Source organism: Parasteatoda tepidariorum, chromosome 4, assembly GCF_043381705.1.
Source record: "Parasteatoda tepidariorum isolate YZ-2023 chromosome 4, CAS_Ptep_4.0, whole genome shotgun sequence".
NCBI classification, from domain to species: domain Eukaryota; kingdom Metazoa; phylum Arthropoda; class Arachnida; order Araneae; family Theridiidae; genus Parasteatoda; species Parasteatoda tepidariorum.
Window position 1 is genome coordinate 101,927,692 of NC_092207.1, and position 24,323 is coordinate 101,952,014.

The window sequence follows — 24,323 nt, forward strand, 5'->3', positions numbered from 1 at the left end:
GCAGGTTGTCGGACTACCAAAGCAGGGGAGCCATCCCCTCTGTAGAGGATCAAAATTGTTATGGCAAGTCTTCAGATCATCCTCAGGGATGTTTCCCAGATTGTCGCCTATGAGCCTAGTGCGACGTAAATAAAGTGACTACCTACCATTTTAGAAATGATCATGTTGACAATGAGAGCTGTTGTGAAAAGATCATTATTCAGTTATGAGAGATTGATTTTAAAATATATAAGAGACGTGATCAAATTTATACATATTTGCAAGGCTACATACAGACTTCACGATTTCATTGCATGCGCACCTGTGAAATTTAAAATCTGAGCGGTTGGCCATGTAGAAAATACAGAGCTATAAGCGAGTACTTGCTTACGCAAATGACTTGCCGTTCTTTCAGCCCTGTGGTGACCTTCTTGCAACCGGAGGTGTAGATTTTAAAAGTTTAAAGTTAATTAACAAATAACAAAGTCATGGCTATATGTGTTAAAGCTCCTATTTTGGGCTCGAATTTAATTAAATATGCACCACTTGCAGCTAATCTCTTCAGCAGACAAAGGTACTGTTTGGTTATCATAAATTTATTAAAATTACATGAATGTTATAACAATGTGTTACATATTAAAATATATTTGTTTATTTACTTTATTAATTGGTATTTGAATTGAGATATTTGATTTGTTGTTCAGTAAAAGTTGCTTAAAATTTATATTTTTTAAATTTTTTTACTGTATGTAAAAAAAGTCTTTAAAAATGAAATTAGTTAATTAAATTTTTAATTTTATTCAATTAATGATTATAAAGAATGCAAGATTTAAATCAAAATCACTATTTGATTAACAGCAAAAGATATCATGGCATTTTTTCAAAGAAATAAGTTTATTATATAGGGAAATAAATTTAAACTAAATAAAAATGGATTTTGATAGAATTATTATTATATTGTATATAAATTGCTGTTAAGAGTAAATACGAAGTTTCGGTTGAAATAACGTATTAAAGTAAATGAATTTTAAGTATCGAAGCTGTAATAGTATTTTTAGCTGAGCTAGGTAGGTATATCAATCATTTGTCCCTCATTGATGGATTTGGTTTAAATATCGGGAGATTTTCGTATCTTGATCTGCAGCAGAATAATCGCCAAGTCTTCATAACTTCCGGGCCGTGGCCTGCAAAAAACAAAAACAAAAAAAAACATCACAGAAAAGGACGAACTCGAAAGGTATAACTCGTAGCCACCCCTTGCAAACATCTACATAATTTTTTTAAAAAAATTTGCAAGTTTAAAATCTATTTGGCACCTTGGTTATTGTAGTTTGCGCGACAGATCACGATAAGGAAATATACCCTAAATATCTTTGTATTTAATGACTAACTCTTTTGCATGTGTTTTTTTAAGAGTTTTGTTTTCGCACCAACTTGCAATTTTTTAATGACTGCTTAGGTTAAATATGGAATTTTTGTTTTAATATGTGATAAAGAATTGAAGATAATAACGAAATTTTTCATATAGGTTACCATAACTATGTTGACGATAACTCTAAGCTTTTTTTCTACCCTATAGCAATATTGTGATTTGTAGGTACATTTTTGAATGTGCATTGTGAAACTTAAATAGCAAGCAAGAAACAGAAACAATGCAAAGCTGTGTAAAATTTCACATTAAATACGAAAGGAAATGGTATTCAATGCTGCTTCAAATAAAAACTGTCAAATCAACAATAATGTATTAAAAAAAAACATATTTAAGTCTTAGCTAAACAAAATTATGATAATGTGGGTGTATTTTTTTGGGTCCTAAATATGCTAAGTTTAGTGAGGAAAACATTAAAACATAATAGACCAAGGATGCCTGTTCCAATGAAAAACAAGTAAGGGAAGGAGGTAATGTAAAAGGTGTTATGCTAAATGTAAAATAAGCTTTAAAAGAATTTATTATAATAGAGAACTGAAAGATGATGAAGTTAAGTGCTCCCATAAGTTTCTGTGTACTTGCTGTTACCATGTTACAAATCTATTAGTGTATATTTGAAAAAAATAGAGAACTTCTTATCTTTCAGTAAATTTTTCTTCAAAGTGGTTATTTTTACCAGAATTATATTCTATTTAAATCTACTAAGGATTTCTGTTGCACTACGTTGTAAGTAGATTTTCTTATTAATGAGAGTTAATTTGAAGGTCCTAATATTTTTGAAAATAATTGAAAGTAATTTGTGCAAAATATGTACAGTACAGAACCCGTTATCTGGAAATCGGAAAACCAAAAAACCGGAACGAAATTCGATAAATTTTCCCGCAAATTTTTTTAAAATAATTTTTATTTTCCTCTTCAGATTTTAGGATTTTTCTTTCTTTTTTGAAAGATGTTTACCTTACCATCATTTTGGAAATAATTATTAGTGTATTACTTCATAATTTTTTCTTTTTTAAGATTATTTCCAAACATTTATTATTTTTTTTAGTTGGGTTTAACAATAAGAAAACGGCTTTTTGTAGTGATTCAGGAAACCGGAAAAATCAGTTATCCGGAATAGGGATGGTCCCGATCGTTCCGGATAATCGGTTCCCTACTGTAGTTATTTATTAGATATTGCTAATAAATGTCTTTGTGTTAATTTTTTTTTCTTTTTTGATATTTAATTTTAGTTTTATATTTATAGAATTTTGTTTATGAATTTTATTTTTTTTTAGCTCTTTTTGGTCACATGTTGAAATGGGACCACCTGATGCAATTTTGGGTATAACTGAAGCATACAAAAAAGATACTAATCCCAAAAAAGTTAATTTAGGTGTTGGAGCTTATCGTGATGATAGTGGAAAACCATATGTTTTAAAATGTGTTAAAGCTGTGAGTATAACTTGAATTTGTATAAATTATATTTCAAGAATCAGGCAAAATTCTAGTTTAATTTAATATTTAGATAAGAGATGCTAATTTTGTGTTCTACTGAGATGAAGAAATGTTTGAAAAATGTTAACATAATTTAGATATAATTTTCTGCATCAAGTATAGATTAATTTTTATGTTTTGAAATTTGTTTATTTGTTGTACAAACATTTTATAAGTTTTTTCTTGCTTATCAATTAATAATTTTTACAAGAGCAGCACAACCTTGTAAATTTAGACTACTCAGGGGTTCGTTACATCTGGATTTCACTAAATTCTGGATTTGAAGTACATCGTATTTAAATCAACAGAGATGTTGAAGTTAAGGGCTTAAAGTTATAAAAGAAAAAAAAAAACTGTTTGAAGCAATCAAAAATTCATACGACAAGTTTTTTTTTGTCAGTTTATAAAATCATAGTAGTATTTCAAAAAGATATTACAACTCAAGAATTTTAAATCAGGCTAATTTGTACTAATTTTTATATGTCCTTGATACAAGGTAATGTAATTGTCAATTTACATTCATGTCATTTTTTTACAGTTATCTTGAAAATTTTTTAATTAAATTTACTGAGACAAAGGAGGCGAATCTTTAAAAAACTGCTTTTGAGGAAAGTGAGGCATTGTTTTCAATGTATTTTATACTAAATTACGTAGAAACAAAACCAAGTTGATTAGGCTAATAGTTTAGAAGTTTTAAGATTGGATAAAAAGTAAAATTTTTGTCTTTTTACCTGTATCCCTTTTTTACTTGTTTTACATTACTATCTTTTCAGGTAAGGCATTATATTTTACTATTTTTTTAATTTTTTTTTAACAGAGTCAAATTTAAGTAGATATAGGTGATAGTTTTTAAGTTGTCAAGGTTTTGTATTTCAAGAGTATAAATTTTGACATAGACATATTTACACATTAAGCCCTTATAACTTCAAAACTATCAGTGCTATCAACTGAAATTTGGTTTGTTTGATTCAACATGATGAAATATGTATTAAGCAAGACATGGCTTAGATAATAATATCAGGCATGCACAAAACGCATATGAATATGATTTATAAACTATTAGTTCTATTGCCTTGGTTTTATTTGATTTTGTATAAAAACACATATAAATAATGCCTTATTTGTCTTTATAGAAATGTTAGAAGTGTAAATGGGACTAAGGGAAAAAATGTACTTTTACTGCATTATACCTTCTAAAACCTAATTTGTTATTTCTTAACTATTGGCTGTATCAACTTGATTCTTTTCTTATTTGATTTATCTTGAAAAAATGCATTGAAAACAATACTTCACTTGTACAGATAATAATGTTGAAGTTTCTCCTTTTTCTTTGAAAATTCAAGATGCTTGATTCTCACGATTTCTTTAAAAATCGAGCTCATCTCAGGAACTCCAGATATCATTTTTGGCCTAAACTAAAGCTTTTAAAATAAAATAATCTCCAGCTTTCTCCTAATTATTTCTTAACTGAGTTTATTTTATTGACATGAGAACTGGCCTAATATTTTTTTTAGTGACATAAAAACTGGCCTAATGTTTTTTTTTTTTTTTTTTGAAATTTACATTAAAAAAAAATTATGTTAAATTCTTATTATAGTTAATTTTTTAGACTTACATAAGTAGGCAAGTTATGATCTATTATAGCTGTTTCTAGTTGTTTGATGAAAAGGTTGTTTTTTTCCTAAAATATCAATATTTTTGATTTTCAGGCAGAGCAAAAGCTTTTGTCACAGAACTTAGACAAAGAGTATGCAGGTATTGCTGGTATTGCAGATTTCTGTAATGCGTCTGCGAAGCTAGCTTTTGGTGAAAGTAGTGTTGTGATCAAAGAAAACCTGGTAAAGAAATGTTTTGTTATATTATTTATGTGCTTTTGGTGTTACCTTACTTGCAGTAATGGTTTTTGCTAAATCATGGTTTCTTAGATACAATTTTTACAGACCTTTCACCTTTTTAATTTTAGAAGTGTATGGATTATCCATGTATCTTTGCTTAGTTATATTTGTGAATGTTTAAAATAATAATACATAGTTTTCATTAAACAAATCATTTGCTTTAGAGTTAAACCTGGTACATTTTAATTATTTCAAATTATTTTGTTTGCTCTCTGGAAGTCTATGTGAAAAACATTGTGAATAATTCAAGCCGTATTTTGGATAATTCAAGATTTTCGTATGATTTCCTTTAAATTGTTACTATAAAAATTGTATATGAAAATGTCTTTTTTAAGAAAAGCAAAGAAAGCTTCACTCCTTTTTTAATACACTATTAGTCACACACTGCCTGTTACTCCCAAGAAAAAAACTTGGACATGATTAGAATCTATCACTGCAAGCTGAATAATTATTTTAAGTAATAAGCTGAATAAGTAAATAGTTTAGTGGGCTTTCTTCATTTATTTGTTTAGTATTTTATGGCTGAAGTGTATATTCTTAGTTGTAATAAATATTTTTTAAAGCAAGTTTTATAGTTCTGTACTTCCTCCTGAAAAGTTTAAGAAAGACACAAATAGACGTGCACAAATAATGCAAAACCACGTAACAATTTGCAATTGAGACTTAAAATACTAATTCTACGGATTTTGAGCAATTTTTTCAAAGAAAGCACAAGCAACGTGTTGAATTAGCGTATGTGAATGTGTAACTTCAAAAAAGCCATTCTTTTCACAACTTTAATCTTTCTGTTTTGCATTTTGTCTGTAAATTATTTTAAACAGCTTTAAAGTAAGAAGTTTGTGCACAATTTCTACCTTTCCCATTTGCACTTAAAACATAAAGCAATGGAATTTAGAGCAATATCAAAGTTTTCATATAGAGATGCCATTGCTGAATTTCTACTGAGGGAACAAACTGCCTGATAATTCCCTCTTTATCCATAAAACATTTTAAGAGCTACACAGCAGCCAATTTTCGCATGACTTTTATTCCTCAGATTTTTACTAGTTATTTAAGAAGTAACTCAGTTTCAAGTCTCTGAACAATATCAAAACCTCTGATTTGGACTTTAAAGAGTTCACTTGTGAGTAGGGCTGCAGGTCTGTCGCGGCGCAAGTTTCCGCAATGATTTTTGCAAAATTGCCCACTTTTTTTTTCCTTTCTAAAATCCGCACATTTCTCTATTGGTTTTAATTTATGCAAACTATGAATTTTTTTCATTTTTTAATTTATTATTTTTATTTAACAGAATTTTTTACTTTCCTGAAGCCTCAGATTGAACATGTAAAATTAATTAGACATTTAAGGGAGTGAATCAATAGCAAAATGACAAGAAAATAGACAAGAAATGACAAGATATAAGAGATAATCCCAATCTTGTCACATAAGGTGGTCTTTCTACATTTGGGGAGGGCAATAGACTGATTAGGATTACCTTCCTGAAGTCAGTTAGAATACTAAAGAAATTGGAATCATAAAAGAAGGAAAATGTTATAAATCAAATCTTTGACATAAAAATTGTTACACAGGCTATTGCGCTGGACAATGGAATTTCTACTGCCTTAGTACATATCTAGACAATTTTTCATGTGATTTTTTAAATAGGGGTCAGTTTCTTTGATGAGAAGTTGAAGGCTTTTGTAACTAGTAGTTTGATTTTAGAATGTTTGAGTTTTCCAAGCACATTGATATTTTGTAAATTAGGCCTGTGTGTTTAGAAACATGTGACTTTGTCACAAAACGAATATTTCCTGCTTTTCTCATTCATTTGTGTGACAGCAAGAAAGTTAGAAAGAACGCTTTCTAGGATAAGTTTAGTTTATATTTTTAAAGTAAGTCAGATTTTTTTTGAAACCCTGCTGATTAGTTAAATATATGAGTAAAGCAGCTGCTTTTGGGTGCTATCAGCAGTTCAATAAAGGAACTTTTGAACTTAGAAAAAACCTTTTATTTTGTAGCACACGCAATGTTCCTGTTGCTTTCTCTAGAAAAATAGCTGCGATAAACACTCACTTGAAAAGTAGGATTCACTCGAGGAAGACTCTAGAACAGGAAGATAGGTGAACCGAGAGTAATCTGAGCAAGTATTACTTCCTTGTTTGAAAAAAAAACTTTTCATTAGCAACATTGCGCCGTGGAGATTTCTAAGTTGGTTGGTGTTTTTGCAGCAACAAACATTCCGTAGCATAAACTTGTTAATATGGTATTGAAAAGTTATTTTGAAAATTTACTCAAACACATAGGTGTCATACCAAGCTCCAGTCACCTGCGAAGCTACTATCTACCAAAGATGCACGAATATCACAAAATTTTAGTTGTAGATGTTCTAACTTCTGCCGCTGGTGTTAGCATTGTCACATATGAAACAACAGACCCTGAAGAGATGTATTAGCTGTTCCACCAGTAGAATTACAAAACAACGATTCGAACCTTTCTTTGCCTTCATTTTTTCTTAAAAGTATTGCGCTTGAAAGTGTGAATTTTAAATCTGTTAGTGAAGCAATTATTCAGTGTTGCCAAAGTTGGAAATTTCGCTTTAATGCTATTACATCTTTTGTAACTGTCAACGCATTTATATAAACAAAGCCTGGAGAAAAAGCTTAAAAGCTATTTTTTTTTAAAGTTCTGTTCATGTTACTTGCAATGCTCGTCTTTTAAATCTCTTGGGAGAAATATAGCAAACTGAATTTAAAAATGCAAATTGCTTTACAGTTCATATCCAGCGCGCATACACTGCGTGTCCTTCACGCACGGTCGCTTTTTTGATGGAAATTGGGCAAAAAAGCTGTTTTGCCATGGCTTTCTGTGCAAACTTGATGGAATAGCTGGTTTGAAGCTAGTTTATTCTGTGTAAATTATTTGGATATGTATGCTGACTTTTTTGATATGGAGAAAGAAAATAGTAGCAGCCCAGTTATGAGCACAATTTGTGAAGAATGTCATGATTTAGATTTGAATACAGATTTGAAAGAAATTGAAAAATATGCAACATCAATTTTGAATTAATTGACCTTATTCGAAAAACAAAGAATTAGTTCACATGTTGTTTTTAACCGAATGTCTGATTTTTGAAATGTATTGGAAAGCAAACTAAAACTCTATGAGCTCTTAAAATCCAAAAATGCTCTAAGACTGTGTCAAGAAAAAATTCAAAATTATTTTTTTCAAAACAGCAGTGATAAACAGAGATTTCGCCAGCCAGCCTCAAGCTTTTTTAAAGCATGCTGAGTTTTTAATCCCAATCAATATCGATATTAAGTTTAATAAAAATTTAATGAAAAGGACAATTCTTCAGTTTTTGAGAATATCCAGATAATTTAGGAAAACAAAGAATTGATAAGTGAATTTAATTCTTGCAAAGCAACGGTCAAGGAATCGCACGTTGATGTTAAATTGTTCCAGTTTTGGAAATCAAAGACCAAACGCTATCCAAAATTGGCCAGAGTGGTAATTCGATGTTTATCGGTGCCTACAAGCAGCGTGGACACAGAAAGATCATTTACGAAGTATAAAAATGTATTAAGTGATGAATAACGAAGCATAAATCAGAATAATCTGACAATGTACAATACTTTGTACCAAAATTCTGTTCATTTGAACAAAAATATTAATGTTACCTGAAATTAAAAGAAATACTTTTGTTGAGTATTGTGTGCACTTTTGTTTTATTATTTGCGCAATTTTTGTCTTTTACGTAATTTATATAGTAATTTTTTGTGTGTTTAGAATTTGCATAATTTTCAAAATTTCCCTCGAATTTCATGTCTTTTTTCCCTGACAAACTTGCAACAATGCTACCAAAAGCAGTAAAGGCCAACATAAAAAATGAGTTTTTGCAGATGGATGTGAATGTTAAAACTGTCTTAGATTCAGAATGATTCATACTTAAAGTACTAATGCTGTGGATTGAAAACTATACTTTGAAGTAGTTAATATTTAATTGCAAGGTAATGAGTTTGTTGCACTGCAAAACAGGGAGTTTGTGTGGGCTGGTGGTTTTTAGTCACATATTAATGTGTAGCTAATGAATAGGTTACTGTGCTTTAAGGGTTAGCAAGAATCTAATTAGAATTTTATGTGCCTTCTTATTAATAAATATATTATTTAAGACATTAGGTTACTTAATTATTGCTTGGTGTTTTTTAATCTATTGATTATGATAGGAAAAAGGTAGTAGTAAATCTTACCTTGTAAAGGCGATGAGTACGATGAATGGCTGAAAATAAATTCTTCGAAATTGATTAATTTGTGGATGAGTTAAGCTAGCATCATTGAAGAATCATCTTTTTAAGCAATATAGAAATTTAATGATGCATTTTGACAAAACATTTTTACAAGCAGTGAGGAAGGAAAAAGCTTCTCCCTCAGTTGACGATACACAAAGAGAAAGTGAAATTTGAAAAACGATGAGTAATAAAACATTAAATATAACATTAGTATTCAATTAATATTCAGACCTTGAAAAGATGCATGCGATGAGAGTCACATGACATGAAAGTTTCAGTTCTCAAAAACTACACTTCCTGGTTGTAAAATATAGCTTCAGAGATCATTTTATCTAACAGATTATATAATGTGTAAAATTTGCTTTTTTATCCTTAGTTATAATTGTCTCCTTTGTGTTTAATTTTAGAATGCTACTGTACAAGGAATTTCAGGTACTGGGTCATTATATGTGGGGGCAGTATTTATTGTAAGTAAATATCATTTATTCTAATTGAATATTGTTTTGTATGTTTATTCTTTTCTGGAATGTCTGTCTTTTCTGTTTATTATTTTTTTTGTAAATTTTTTTAACTTTTGTATTGGGATTTAAAATTTGCACACCGCAATTCATATTCACAGGATTTAAAATTCATACATTGTTATTTTTCTTCTCACAATTTTAAAATCCCATAGCACAATTCATATTCATTGTTTAAAAAGTCACACATTGCGATTTGTATTCACGATATTTCACATCCCATCGCAATTCAATTTAAAAATCACATATCATGGAAAAAAAGAGCTTATTCTATGATGAATTCCCAAATTTAACAAAAATATTAACCTTAAGCGTGCCCACATCTGTATATAGTTTGAATAATAGTACTCATATGTATTCCGTCAAAAGTCTGTTTTTCATAATGAATTAGGTATGTTTAAAATAGAGGATTAAATTTTCATTTAATGGTCCTGAAAAGTAGATGAAATTATCACAACATTTAACAATTCTGCATGATAACCATTTAGAAATTTTTTTAATCCATTTTCTATTATGGCCTGAGAAATAATTGGTATATTATTAAATTTTTTAGTTGAAAATAGATGTTATTACGAATAAAAATTTGAATTAATTGTTGATGTATGTCTTAAATGCAAATAGTAAGTGTCATGTTTAATAAGTATTTGTCATAAAGAGTTTCAACCAAATATCGTATAGTTTTTATTGTTAAAGAATATAGTTCTTTTAAAATTAATGTTTTTTTAATTTTATTTATTTTTCAAACTTTTGAAGATTTATTCACTGAAAATTATAAGCTGAAATTTTTCACAGAAGGAAAATATTGTTCAAATTTTTCACAAAAATGGGTATTAAGATGAAAATCTTGGATTAGCCTCCGTATTACTAAGTAAATATTAATTTCAATTTCTATATGCATGGTTATTTCATATGACATTTCATTTTATAACATTAAAATTGCAGAAATAGACTTTGCAAAATGTGTTTGAAATATTGAAATTGCGCTAAGGGATAATTAGAGAAGAGCAAAATATCAATATCTCATAAATTAAAAAACAACTTTATTAGAAAACGATACTTTTAAAAATATTCTGAGACTGGGAAACTATTGCAAATGATGTATAGAATTAATTTGCATAACTTTTTTTAATAACATTTCCAATTGGCTAAATAAATTTGGTTTTGAAATTTATGTATTTTTTTAATACTTCTATCAGACAGACTTAAAACTGTTCAAATGTGATAGATTAAAATTGTTGTTGAGTTATAATATGAACGTTGCAACATTCATTTGAGTAATATTTTTTTACATACTAATTGTAAACAATTTTCATAAGGTCAAAAACTTTTAACCAATGATAGTCAGATTTTTCCAACTGCTGCAAAATTTTCCTTTTTGAAACACCACAGCTTCGCTATGAAGTATTACTCTACGAATTTTTACAAAATCTTAAATGTTTAATTTTTCCAGAACAAATTTTTAAAAATATACAATTCTACTAAAAGTACTTATAAAAAATTCTTTTGAAAAATCATGTAATAAATTAAAACCAATGAGAAACTAAATATCTGATGTAAACTATTGAAATCTAATTTTGGTCACATAATCATTTAATATGCATTAAATATTTACAAAAACTTTTTTATTATTAAATCTCTCAAAATTTGGTATTTTTTTAGATATTGTTTCTTAAATTTAATATTTTAGTTTCATTTAATTGTGGGTAATACTTTTTTTTTAGAAATTTTTTTTTGTTGTTGAATTTAATAGTAATTGCTTTGTTTCAAAATTACAACTTGATATTTTTAATACAGAATTTTTCACAACCCACAACTTAGAACTCGGCAACAATTTATTATTGCATTATTTGTGTTGTGCAATTTGTCATTATATGCATTATCTTAGTTGTTGGTGAGTGCAAATATTCTTTTGGAAATTCAAAATTTTATTTGATAAATTACTTTCCAATTTTAATGGTTTTTATAGTCTCTATATTCTGTTTGATATATTATTAATGAAGTCTGTAACAACTTTGTAGCTGGTTACTGATAGTATAATATTTTCTTCCAGGGAGAATTTTTGAAAGGTAACAAAGAAATCTATATGCCAACTCCTACTTGGGGGAACCATATACCTCTTTTTAGGTAAAGTCATTTTGTTACTTGCCAAATTGTTTGAAATACATTTTTCCCCCCACTTCTTATATGTTCTTTCTTTCAATTATTTTTCGTGTTATTACTGTGTAAATTGAAAATTTAGTATCAATTCAAAAGGTTTCTCTTTGTGTGTTTTTATTATAAAGATGTATCAAAATTAAATTCTTTTTATAATTTACTTGGAATATTTAAAAGTTGAAGTGATTGTTCTATTATCTTTCCATTCTCAACAAGGGGAAAAAAAATTGAAAGTACAGGATGCTTGTGTATAAGAAGTAATGGAAATTAAAGGAATTTAGTCATTTTCCTCCGAGCATTTCCTTAGAGGAATTCCTTAGAGGAATTTACTCCGAAGGACTAGAAACTGAAAGATATTTTTAATTTATCAATAGTCCTACACATTATCACTAGTCCATTTGCTTGGTTTGATTAGATTTTATTTTTTTGAAAAAGTTATTAAAGTGAGTTTAAATGAAAAATGAGAGAATATGTAAAGTTCATAATTATAGTGAATTATGCTGTTTTGTGATAAAACCACAGGCCAAAATAAAGAATCTAAAATTGAAAGAACATATCTTTCCCTTATATTAGTTGCTGGTCTAATAGATGATTGGTGGTTCTAGTGAAATTTTAGTGGTTCCAGACTAACAGACCATTGTTAATTTTGAGTCCCAATAAATATAGCATCTTAACAGTGATATCTCATCTGATAAGTAGCTCTATCAATGGAAAAATTCTGATGTTTTTAAGTTTTCTTTCCCTTTATATCATTTACAGTGACTGGACCTTGAAACTCCTTAAAGGTATTTCTCTTATTAGAAAGAAGCTGGAACTAACGGAAGACTTTTAAAATATTATTTATTTATGATTGAGGAAGTTAGTGAAAGATTTAGGCTCAATTTATTTTTCAAATTCTCCTAGAGTTTAAACACACTTAAAGTTCTTCTTTTGAATGTATTGTTCTGCATTGCAGAGATGATTGTGCTCCGGAAATTTCCGGAAACCTAAGGTTCAGAAGTTTCAAGAAATCATCAATCACATTTATGTGTAAAAATTCTTTTATATTTTATTTAAAAATATTAGAACTAGAATTTATACTTGGCATCATTCATTTGTAAATATTTTTTCTGGTAGAATAATAAATGTGATTAGAGATAAAAGTCAACTTATACATAATTATTAATTTAAGTTATGCTGCATATAATTTATTTAGAATTTTGTGTTGTGAAAATATCAATGATTTAAAATTATAAGGACATTAATTTTTTGAAATGCGTCATTAATGATTTTACTCCATAAATTTTCAGGATTTATGAGTTGGGCTCACAATCACTCCTGGCATTGTAGTTAAATAAAAGTTTTTTAAGTAATAGACTCATTAAAAAAAATTTTTTTTTGTGAGTAAGGTGAAAATTTGTGTACTAAATGGGGAATATAAGCGTTCGGACCACAATTTGTCTGCTCTGTATAAAAATCATAAAGATGAGGTATTGACGTAAAGATTGATAATTTCCGATAAAAATAAATTTTAAAAACATGAAGTCAACAATTGCTCCTAAATGATCTCTATCAAGAGCCAAATTAATCCAAAAATTTACTTTATAGGAGATGTGGTTTAGCTGTTAAACAATATCGATATTATGATCCTAAAACATGCGGCTTTGATTTTAATGGAGCTCTTCAAGACATAGCGGTAAATATGACTTTATTCTATTAACATTTTAGAACTCATGATTATCCTGATGAAACAAAATTTGTGTTATTTGGTACTAAGTTGTTTTTTTAACATAGTTTTCTATTTTTATAAATATGTGAAAACTGCAACTTGAAAATTTCAGTTAAATTATTTACTTATATGTTACATGGAAACTAGTAACAAAATTTTGCAAAACCTGTTTTAAAACTTTCAACAAAATTTCTCATTACGCAAGACTCATTCAAAATAAAAATTTATAATATCTGAAAAATTTGTTATGAATGAAAAAGATTTTTTTAGAGGTTTGTAGGTATTAAAGATAGTCTTTTGTATGATATTTATTAAAATTCTTGGAATTAACAGCACTCTAAAGTTTAATCCTTAGGTGTATTAATGTATTGGTATATCATATAACCAGATAACATCTAGAAATGATAATTTTGTATTCATAAAATGATGCTGGTAACTTTAAATTTCTCTTAAAATTTTTCTGGTCTTTTTTCTTAACTAATATTCTCATGTTTTCATGCCTGATATATTGTGTTACTGAGGGTATCATTCTTTATAATTGTTCTTTGATGAATCCTGAAACACACTTTATAAAAATTTTAAAGATAATTAAAAACTTGATTTAATCTATTTTACAGAAAATTCCTGAAAATTCAGTTATACTCCTTCATGCCTGTGCACACAATCCAACTGGTGTGGATCCTAAGGTATCCTAATGCTTTTCATTCTCCATTACAGATTCTTTGGGGAAATTTATTAATTATTTTTTCTTCTTCTTTCAGCCAGAGCAATGGAAAGAAATGTCTAAAGTAATTAAGGTAAGTTTTATTTTGTTATCTGAATAATAGTTTTTAGAAAATATATACTGCAAATGTTATCCTTCATGAAAAAATATTTTTTTTCCTTCTGCTATATTCAAGTAATTTATTTCACTTCTTTTATGGTTATTATTTAATGACATACCTATAAGTGAAATAAATTAATTCTCGTAATTAGTTAATACTTAATATAATCATTAAATGTAAGTAATTATAAAATGTAACTGCTAAATAATACGTATAACAAGTTATAAGAATGAAATGCATGCTGCTTAGATTAAAAGTGAAACTGTCCATATTTATGTTTCATTGAAATCTGCTGAAACATTTAAGTTGTTTATGTAATCCAATTTAACTTTGAAAGAAGGTTGGTTACTTCCTTTGCAACAATTTTATATTGGCCTCAGTTTGGTTCAAAATTGGCTAATTATGGCTCCCATAAGAACATGCGCCAATATTGGGATGTCTAGATTTTTCAATATTCGTCCTAGAATGACTTTCAATATTGGAACAAGATTCATTTCTATTGAGGACTAATATTGAAAATGCTACAATGTGGGCAAATGCGGGTTAGTTCCATCAAAAAGTCCTCTACAAAAGCAAATTGCTTCCAACACTGTATCCAAGGGTCAGGATAGCCTGGTAGGTAGGGCACTGGGTCCATATCCAAGAAGTCGTNATCAAAATTGAAAACAAGGAGAAAAAAATCAACAGAAGATAGGTTATACAAAGCGCACTTACTTGTTAGGGATAATTGTCAAATTAACGTCCGCCATTGATTGATTTCTCATGTGCTTCTCTCTCCAAACTCTCCTTCCAAAACTAAGGATGATATTGCGCATGCGCTGCATTGTGCCCCTGGAGACAAACTTCTCCGTCGTACACGAATCGCTGGCATTGTGCCAAATTTTGTTACGACTTTCGCGAGTTTCCCATCTTTACACTTATACAATCTTTGGTTTAACGATGGTTATTAAATAAAACATTTATCTTGGTCAAAATGACAAGTTCTGATAGTAGAGAATAGAGTTACCAAGAGTACGGCATGTTTTGTTTTTATTGTAAAAGTAGCATTAGAGTTATATTGATGGCCCATGAGATTTGAAAACAACTAAGTATGATTATAGAGAAAAACGTTGATTATTTGACCTTTTAGGTTTTGTTTAATGGCTAAAAAGTATCGGGTTAATCGGCCAATTTTAAATAGGGTCTGAATTGGATGAAATTAATTAAAATATTGGGTGCATCAAACAATTCTATATATGGCCCATATTGAGTAACGGTTATGAAATATAGGGTAAATCGCACCATTTTAAGTAGGGTTTATACTTGTTAAATAACGGCTATAAAACATCGGTTGAGTCGGACACTTCTACATCGAACCAACATAGACTGAACGATGGCTATAATATATCGGGTGAACTTAACAAATCTGTATAGGGCCGATATTTGTGAAATAAGTGCTGTAAAATATCGGATCAATTGGACAATTCTGTATTGGGTAAACTTTGGCTGAATAGTGGCTATAAAATATTGGTTGAATTGATCATTTCTATATCGGTCCAATATTGGCAAAGTTATGGCCCTTTAAAACCTTGTTGAGCCAAGATTGATAAATTTTGGCCCAACGAGTTAAGTTATTTTGCTGCTATGGTTATTTTTCACTCTGATTCATAAATTGTTTTAACCGCTTCTCTGTCCGTTTTTTCCCCTTCAACAGGGTTGCCACAGGCGACTAAAATGCAACTATTTTCAGCATGAGGCGACTATGGCAACTTATTTTACCTGAAAAGGTTAAAAAAGCAACTATTTTCAGGAAAAGGAGACTATTAGGAGACTTTTCTGTACTCCTAGCATTGTTTTTTAGAATAAATTGGGTTGAAAATCTGTGACCCGCGGAATCTTCTGAACAAACTGAATTTCTTTTCTTAAAAAATGTAAAATAAAAATAATAAAATTTTAAAAAATTAAAAAAATAATTAAGAAATAAAAAATTTTAGATTTCAAATTTAAGTCATCTCTTTAATGCGTTCAATATGAACAGATTCTATTGTAAGTCTATTTCGCTTCTCGATCACCTTTTCAACGGTTATTGCTACGAAATTCTGCATGATTTTAAAAAATCCAATTTTTAAAAATTATCATATTTGCCACCAACTTGACTTAATGGATCATAGTATATGACAATTAAGTCATTTAATAAAATTTTAGTCTTATTTTTGCTGAATTTTTGTTCTTATTTTGGCTACTATTTTATAGTTTATGGCAACTATTTTCATGTTTTAGACTACTAAAAACAAATATTTTGTTCGTTTTTTTCAGTGGCTACCCTGCTTCAAATTTCAGACCCAAAAAAAAGCATTTTTTTATTGCTGAAAATCAATGTATGTTCTATCTTAAATTAGAGAATGAAATATAATATTCTCAGCAAGCAGTTTTTTATTTGACCTATTGGTGGGGAAATATGTGATGTCCCATCCACTGATCTCCAGTTCTCCCTGCAATGCACCAGTTTATCTTAAAAGAATACATTGTGATAACATATTTATTTATTAACCCTATTGCTTTAAGATCTGAAATTATATAAAAAATATTTTGGGAAATAATTTTCCAACCTTATTGTTAAAACAGCTTTACAATCAGTAGGGGCATCTGAGCGTAAAAATTACATTTATCACAAAACTATCATAACTATTTTAACATGCAACGATAACACTAAGGAAAGCAGAATTGCAGAAAATACAAAATGATTTTAATTTCAAATCAAGGAGGAAAATCTCACAGCGAAAAATTGTGAAGAAATTGGGGCCTAGGTGTGCCATCTCTTAGCAATATTGAGAATGACAAAAATAATTGTGAGATTTAAAGAGATGTGTAAGTAGCGATGAATTCATTATCAATAATGCGAATTGTTAATATAGATTACATTTTTTGGTCATAATATAGATTACATTTTATGGTCATCATAATTTTAATCATAATTTTAATCTTCCATTCACACAACTCCATTAAATTTTATATGAGAATATTTAGAATCAAAAACTATAACATGGGAATTGTAGTTCTTTATATGCTATCTAATAATGCAGATATTAAATAAAATTTTTAATATGAATTTTTCTATGTCCATTAAATTTTTAAGTGTCTATCTTGGAAATATTTTTGGTATTTAAAAAATAAAATACTAATTAATACTAAATAATAAAAATATAATTAAATACTATCAGTACTAAAAAAGTTGCTGATATTGACTAAATTGCTCATATTAATATTTTTTTATGTTCCTTTTTCCTAGAGTCGCAATCTTATGGTTTTCTTTGACATGGCTTATCAAGGATTTGCATCTGGTAACTGTGACCGTGATGCTCAAGCTGTTAGAATGTTTATTGAAGATGGACACCGTATTGCCTTAGCTCAGTCATTTGCAAAGAATATGGGTCTATATGGTAAGTTATTAAAACCAAATAATAAATGATATTGTAAGTTTGTAAAAAGTAAATAACAAAAAAAACATCTTAAGATTTTGCACTTAAAGTAATTCTTCGTATAAATCATGATATAAACACTATCTGCCATGCTGTTCAGGCGAGTTGGGAAAAAAAATGGATGTGCAAAATACTCTTGTTCTACAGATTGAGGTTAAGTGTTGGAAATTTGAACTTTTCAATTAGGGGCTCAATTAATAATTAATTTTAGTAAAACTTAATTTTAAGTTTAGTTGGGGTTTTGTTTTCTACCTCATATATACCCCTTTTTTGAAGAACTAAACAATGTGACAGATGATGTGTTACTATGGGAAGGGTTTAAGGGGTGACCTTCAAAAGAGAACATTATTTCGGGTATGCCACTTGATCTTGGCAGGTTGCTATTGGTCAAACAATAAAATTGGGAGGGGGGATAGTGGAACTGCCACATCTAAGTGTTTAAAAGACGCATGCAGAAGAAGATCAGCATAAATTTTCACTTTACCATAGTTCATACGGTTCGTAACCTGATTTGTTTTTTATAATGGAAAGGAAGCGGAGAGTACTGTGAAAGTTTAAATCGTTACGATAAATTGCCGAAAATGAGCCAAAGGAATACTGCTGTTCAATTAAAAGTTTCGCAGCCGCTTTTGTGAAAAATTTTAAAAAATCGTGAAGATATCGAAAAAAAGTGCACTTTGAAAGAAAATCTGAATTGTAAAAGAAATCGAGATGGAAAAGACAAAGAGGTTGAATCTGCATTAAAACTCGGGTTTACAAACATTCGTGAAAGGGACGCTCGTGTTAATGGTCCAATTTTGCGCCAAAAAGCTGAAGATTTAGCTGCAAAATTGGGTAAAGGAAACTTCGCAGCCACAGAAGGATGGTTCCACCGCTGGAAAAAGAGGCAGAACATACTCTTCCGAAGGACACACGGTGAACAAAAAGATGCTGATAATGTAGCCACAGATCAGTGGATTAAAGAAGAATGGCCTAAACTTATTGCCACATATTCACTTGAGGATGTATATAACGCTGATGAAACTGGCCTATATTTTCGTGCGTTGCCTGAACACACCTACGCAAGGGTACGTACGCAAAGGTGTAAAACCTCCAAGGAACGCTTAACTGTGCTATGTTGCGCTAGTATGACCGGCACTAAAGAAAAACTTTTAGTGATTGAAAAAAGTAATAAGCCCCGCTGTTTCAAAGGTGTGAAAAATCTGCCCGTCGATTCTTTTGCCAACAAAACGGCTTGGATGACTACCACCATGTTTAACAAATGGCTGTTGAAATGGGACAAGCGACTAAAACGGAACATACTGCTCATAGACAACTGCACTGCGCATGATGTAACTGTTTCATTAAAGAAGATAAATATCGTGTTCTTACCACCAAACACCACTTCTTTAATTCAACCGTGTGACCAGGGCACCTTGAAGGCATATTACAGAAAGGAAATGCGTTCAAGGATCTTAGAAAATATGGAAGACCAAGATGCTGAAGATCTTAATGCGAACACTAGCCAAAAAAACAAATGTTTTGGATGCCATACATTTGTTAACAATGTCATGGAATAATGTCTCGGAAAAAACAATTCGAAATTTTTTTAGTCATGGCGGATTTTGTCAACCAGAGGACAACAATGCTGCTGCGATGAAAGAAATGGAAGACGTTTTCAATCCCCCGCCCGATATGAATGCTGAGGATTTTGAAGCATGGATGGAGATCGACGAGAAGGTTGAGACTTCTACTTCGTTAACTGATGAGGACATTTGCGAAGCCGTATGTGTCAAAGATCAAGCTTCTTCACAAGATTCCGATGCCGATGATGAACCCGAAAGTGCTATCGAGGACAAAATTCCGACGCCTGCTCAGATAAGGGAGGCACTTCGAATCTTACGTCTAGGTGTGCAAAACAAAGCCGATGCGGAACACTTTCATAAACATTATGATTATGAGCGATTCGTAAATACCTTGCTTCGAAAGAATGCTAAACAATCGACGATTTCTTTTTTATTTAATAATTAACCTTTTGTATTGTTTTCTGCAGTTCATCATTAAATATGTAAGTATACTAACTAATTCTTTTTCTTTAGTGTACATTATTTTCTATTAAATACTATAGAGTTTTACAGCAACAACTCCTAATATTTATTTTAATACGTATGTAAAAAAATATTTTTTTTATCTTACATTTTTTTTCATTTACTGTATTGTAATCAATCGGTTATTGTGTTATCAAATCACGTCTGTCCCGATGTGATTACATTAAGCGGCGTCTACTGTAATTGACATTGTGGTTATTTTTTTATTACAACAATACCACAAAAATTTTCCATGCATTGATTTGAAACTATTATGAGTTGTTCAGTATTGAAAAAATTATATTGGAAACTGTTAAAACTTTCTGTTCTAAACAAAGTAATTACTGAAATTAAAAAATTTTTTTTCTTCTATTGCATTAAAATTTTCTTTTATGACACGTAGTTCAAATTATAATTGTTCTTAGTTGGCTGCATACCTTTTTTAAAAGTAGTCTGAAATATGCATACTGTTCAAAAAATGTTGTCCTGGCTTTTTTTTCTTTTGCCTACTACAAAGCCTTATTTAAAGTAGAACATAGGTTATTTATAATTATCTTGGTTGTGTGCAACTTATCGAAAATTGCAATTTATATCGTATTTCCCTGAAAACTGAGTCAACAATAAACTGATTGTTGGAGATAGCAATACATGTTTTGTAAATTATGACAATACTAAAAAATTAAGTTGCAGAAATTTGTATTGATGTAGCATCAAAAACACAATCCACTTTAAGCAATAGTTTTAAAAACTCTTTTACCTGTTTCATTATAGTTCATCAGTAAGGTTATGCATTACACTTTGTGCGGCTGTTATATTCAGTAATGTACAAATTTAGGCATTTAGAGACCTTTCTAAAGAATTCTTTCCTTTTTAAATGCCTTCTTTAAACTCTGCTGTTGTTAGCATTACAAGGGTTACAGTGATAGTTGTACAACTATTTGCATTGCAGGTGAAAGAGTTGGTGCATTCACCATGGTTTGCGATTCCAAAGAAGAAGCTCAAAGAGTGATGTCACAATTAAAAATTCTTATCAGGCCTACTTATTCAAATCCACCCGTTCATGGTGCAAGAATAGCTGGCTTAGTGTTAACTGATCCAGAATTAAACAAACATTGGTAAGTCACATAAATCATTCTTAACTTCACTTTCTTTCCCCCTTAATTTTAATGTATTCTGCTAACTAAAATTTTCAGTTACATGAAATGGATCACACTATCATAAGAAGTAGTAAAAAGGAATTTGATTTCTTTTCTTTTTTTTTTTAGATCCCATAAATTTGTTTAATGAAATCAAAAAGATACATTTAATACTTTCCATTACAAAATTTAAGATAGGGCAACTAATGAATTAAAAAAAAACCTAACCCCAACTTGATTAAGGTAAAACTGTATAATTAGCGTAATTTTTCTGAGACAAATTTAATACATATACATACTTAGTACTATTAAAATTTTAAATCATAAAATGTACATATTTTTTAAATTCAAAATGCGTAGCGTTTTTAAAAAGTGCTTAATTTTCCGTTTTTTAAAATGAGATTTTTCCTTTACAGTGTTAATTTTTGCTACGAATTATGCAAAAAGACACAGTTCACATTGTTCTATTCAACGTTTTCACAATTAATCCGACCCCAATCTATTTCGGCGTATTGTCAGTCTGTAGCGTATGAAAACGCCATTTGTTTTACATGATTCAAAATTTCATACTTTTTGACAATTGTCAAAAACAATGCCAAAAGTTTTTTTTTTGACATGACTGTTAAAAAAAGATAAAACCTCCAATTGTCAAAAACTTTCCAACCCTGCCTAATTATGATATTTTTTTAAATTGCTTAAAAATATTTTTTGAGTGCTTATTTTTTGTTGAATAATTTGGCTACGTACTCTAAAATTGCATTTTATTTATGCTCCATTTATTAAATCAAATATTATCTTTTAACTGTGTAAACAGAGTCTGCTTCTAAAGATCAATGATTATATCTTTTTGAACCTGTGAAAAAATTTAAATACCTAGGAATATTTGTTTCCAGCTGTAGCATTATTAAACATAAAATCTAAAGTGTGCTGGAGGTCAGGAGTTCAATCCTGACAGCTGACATTTGTATGCATCAAAGTGCATGTTAAATCTCTTGTCTCTGAAAGTTTTCTCGCTGTTTTTGGTATGGAAGTTAGGAGCAAGGGGTACCATGTCTTTTGACCAGGGTCAAAATTACATGTCATTCCTACCATGGCTGTTAAATGATAGTGGGGGTCTGTCCAGGCCAAATTTACTACCGTTTAGCGGTACCTTCACAAATTCCACTTAAGGAAAAACGGTAGTTTCACAAAATACTTTTTCTTAAAATTTTATTTTTGTATCCCTTAAGAAACGATAAATCCATATTTTTGTGTTGATTTTTTTAATATAATTTTTACTTTTTCACAAATTATGTCCAAATATTCACAAAATAGGTACCTCTCCGAAAAACCTAGACAGACCCCTGGATAGGCTCGAAAAACCGGTAAAGTGCTTGGCTGATGCATTTGGATCCTAATAGATGTTATTATGGACTTGAAATCTACTAATAAATTGTTTAATAATACCAAGAAACTTATCTTACATTGCTAAAAGTTGAAAAAACAAACAAATTAGGCTTTAAATCATTTGTTTTTGTACGAATGATAAAAATGTTTTCTTGACTTGCACATTTCCACTTTAATTTTTGGGATTTGGCAGATACAAAGTACTACTGCTCAAAACATGTTCTTTTTTTATATTTAATATTTTAAAAATGTTAAAAACAAGCATTTTAAAATTAACAACTTTCTCAGAATTATTTGTTTGCAACGACTTTTTTTTATGTAAAGGAAAAATACAAATTTAGAAAGACCATGAATTTCCTTTAGGTTAGGAGAAGTAAAAGGAATGGCTGATCGTATCATAGGAATGAGAACACGATTGCGTGAAGGTTTAAAGAAGGAAGGGTCCACTAGAAATTGGCAACATATTACAGATCAAATAGGAATGTTCTGCTATACTGGAATGACTCAGGACCAGGTATGACTCTTTCTTTTTTCAAATGGTTTCTTATGAATTGGGTAAATAATAATAATGTTTTTGGTTTCAGGTTGAAAAGCTTACTAAGGAATATAGTATTTATTTAACTAAAGATGGACGCATATCTGTTGCTGGTGTCTGTTCTGGAAATGTTGATTACTTAGCCCATGCTATGCACCAAGTTACTAAATAGAAATGCCCTGTAAAACAAAGTCTAGAAACCCTGTGAATAATGGAGTGAGAAAATTATTTTTTGCTTCCTTAGCAAGACTTTTAGAATGTAGCTTCTATAACTATGTCACATACAATTGTGCAATCATAGACAAAATTACAATCACAACCTTCTAAATCATTTGTAAATAAAAATTTATGAATTTTCATAATTCATTGTCACTTATTTTTTAATATTCCTTTGTTTACGCAGACAATTATTATATGCCCCATCTCATTGCATTTACAGAAAGTGTAAAATAGTGTTCTAAAAATTTTACAAGAAACATTGTTTGGGAAAAAATAGCATTTAGTACTAGTCTATTTTTGATATATTTCAAAACTGGTGAACTTACTACTTGATAGATCATGAACCAGGGTTCCCACTCAATTTCAGAAAAACATTCCCTGACTTTTCCAGGTAAATTTCAATGAAAATCCATACCATATTTTATCTATACTACGAAATTTTTCACTAGAAAATTTGGATTCTTTTATTTGCTGTGCCAAGTATTAGATTTTTTGTGTAAAATAAATATCATTATATGAGGAAGGAAGCATTTCAGTAGGTCTAAAATGTAAATTTTTTTCAACAAATAACTGTAATACATGTTAGAATTATTTAACTCTAATCTCAATAACTGAGTATTGTTACTAACAATTTTTTTCCAGGTATAATGAAGGAATTTTCCAGGTTTTTGTAAGAAAATTGCAACTTTCCCTGACTTTTGGAGTTAAAATAAAATTCCCTGACCCGTGGGAACCCTGAATGAACATGGGTGCCACTGTTCAGTCCTGGGGACTGAAATCAGTTTGCTAAATTCCATCAATATCTCTCACCCGATTGTTTTTTAAATTAAATTTTCTTTTATTTCCTTAAAAATGCGAGAAATATTTTTGTTAAAAATAAATAATTTTTTATAGTTATTGCTAAAGAATCAGGTAATAATGTCACTCTGCAATGAAAGAATAGAATTGATTGAACTTCAATATTTTGTTTGTGAATACAAAATTTGTACTATTGTTGAATATAATTTCTGATCACTTTCTCCCGAGCTTTTGTAATGCTAGCGAAAGTTAAATTGCAATTAATATTTTTTAAAACAAAAAAATTTACTTAGCCAGGATAAAAGATAATGGTAAAATGAAAAGTAAATTGCTTCTACTCGGTGACTAGTGAAAAATAGATATACAAAGTTAGCTTTTTTGTTCGTAAAAAAAATTATTGATTTAATATATGGGCCATTATCAGGGAAAGGTACATTTTCGTGTCAGTTATAAATTTCTGAAGAGTCTGGTAAATAA

The 24,323-nt window shown here is 29.5% G+C and overlaps 1 protein-coding gene across 1 annotated transcript; it reads left to right on the forward strand.

The window, feature by feature from the left end:
- Positions 1-144: 144 nt before the first annotated feature.
- Positions 145-23,191, forward strand: LOC107442992 (glutamate oxaloacetate transaminase 2). The gene is made up of 12 exons (XM_016056714.3): positions 145-553; positions 2,686-2,842; positions 4,594-4,722; positions 9,452-9,511; positions 11,613-11,686; positions 13,304-13,391; positions 14,042-14,110; positions 14,186-14,221; positions 17,517-17,667; positions 20,722-20,887; positions 22,658-22,808; positions 22,879-23,191. The coding sequence occupies exons 1-12, from the start codon at positions 468-470 to the stop codon at positions 22,999-23,001; spliced, it is 1,290 nt and encodes a 429-aa protein (XP_015912200.1). The 5' UTR covers positions 145-467; the 3' UTR covers positions 23,002-23,191.
- Positions 23,192-24,323: the final 1,132 nt, after the last annotated feature.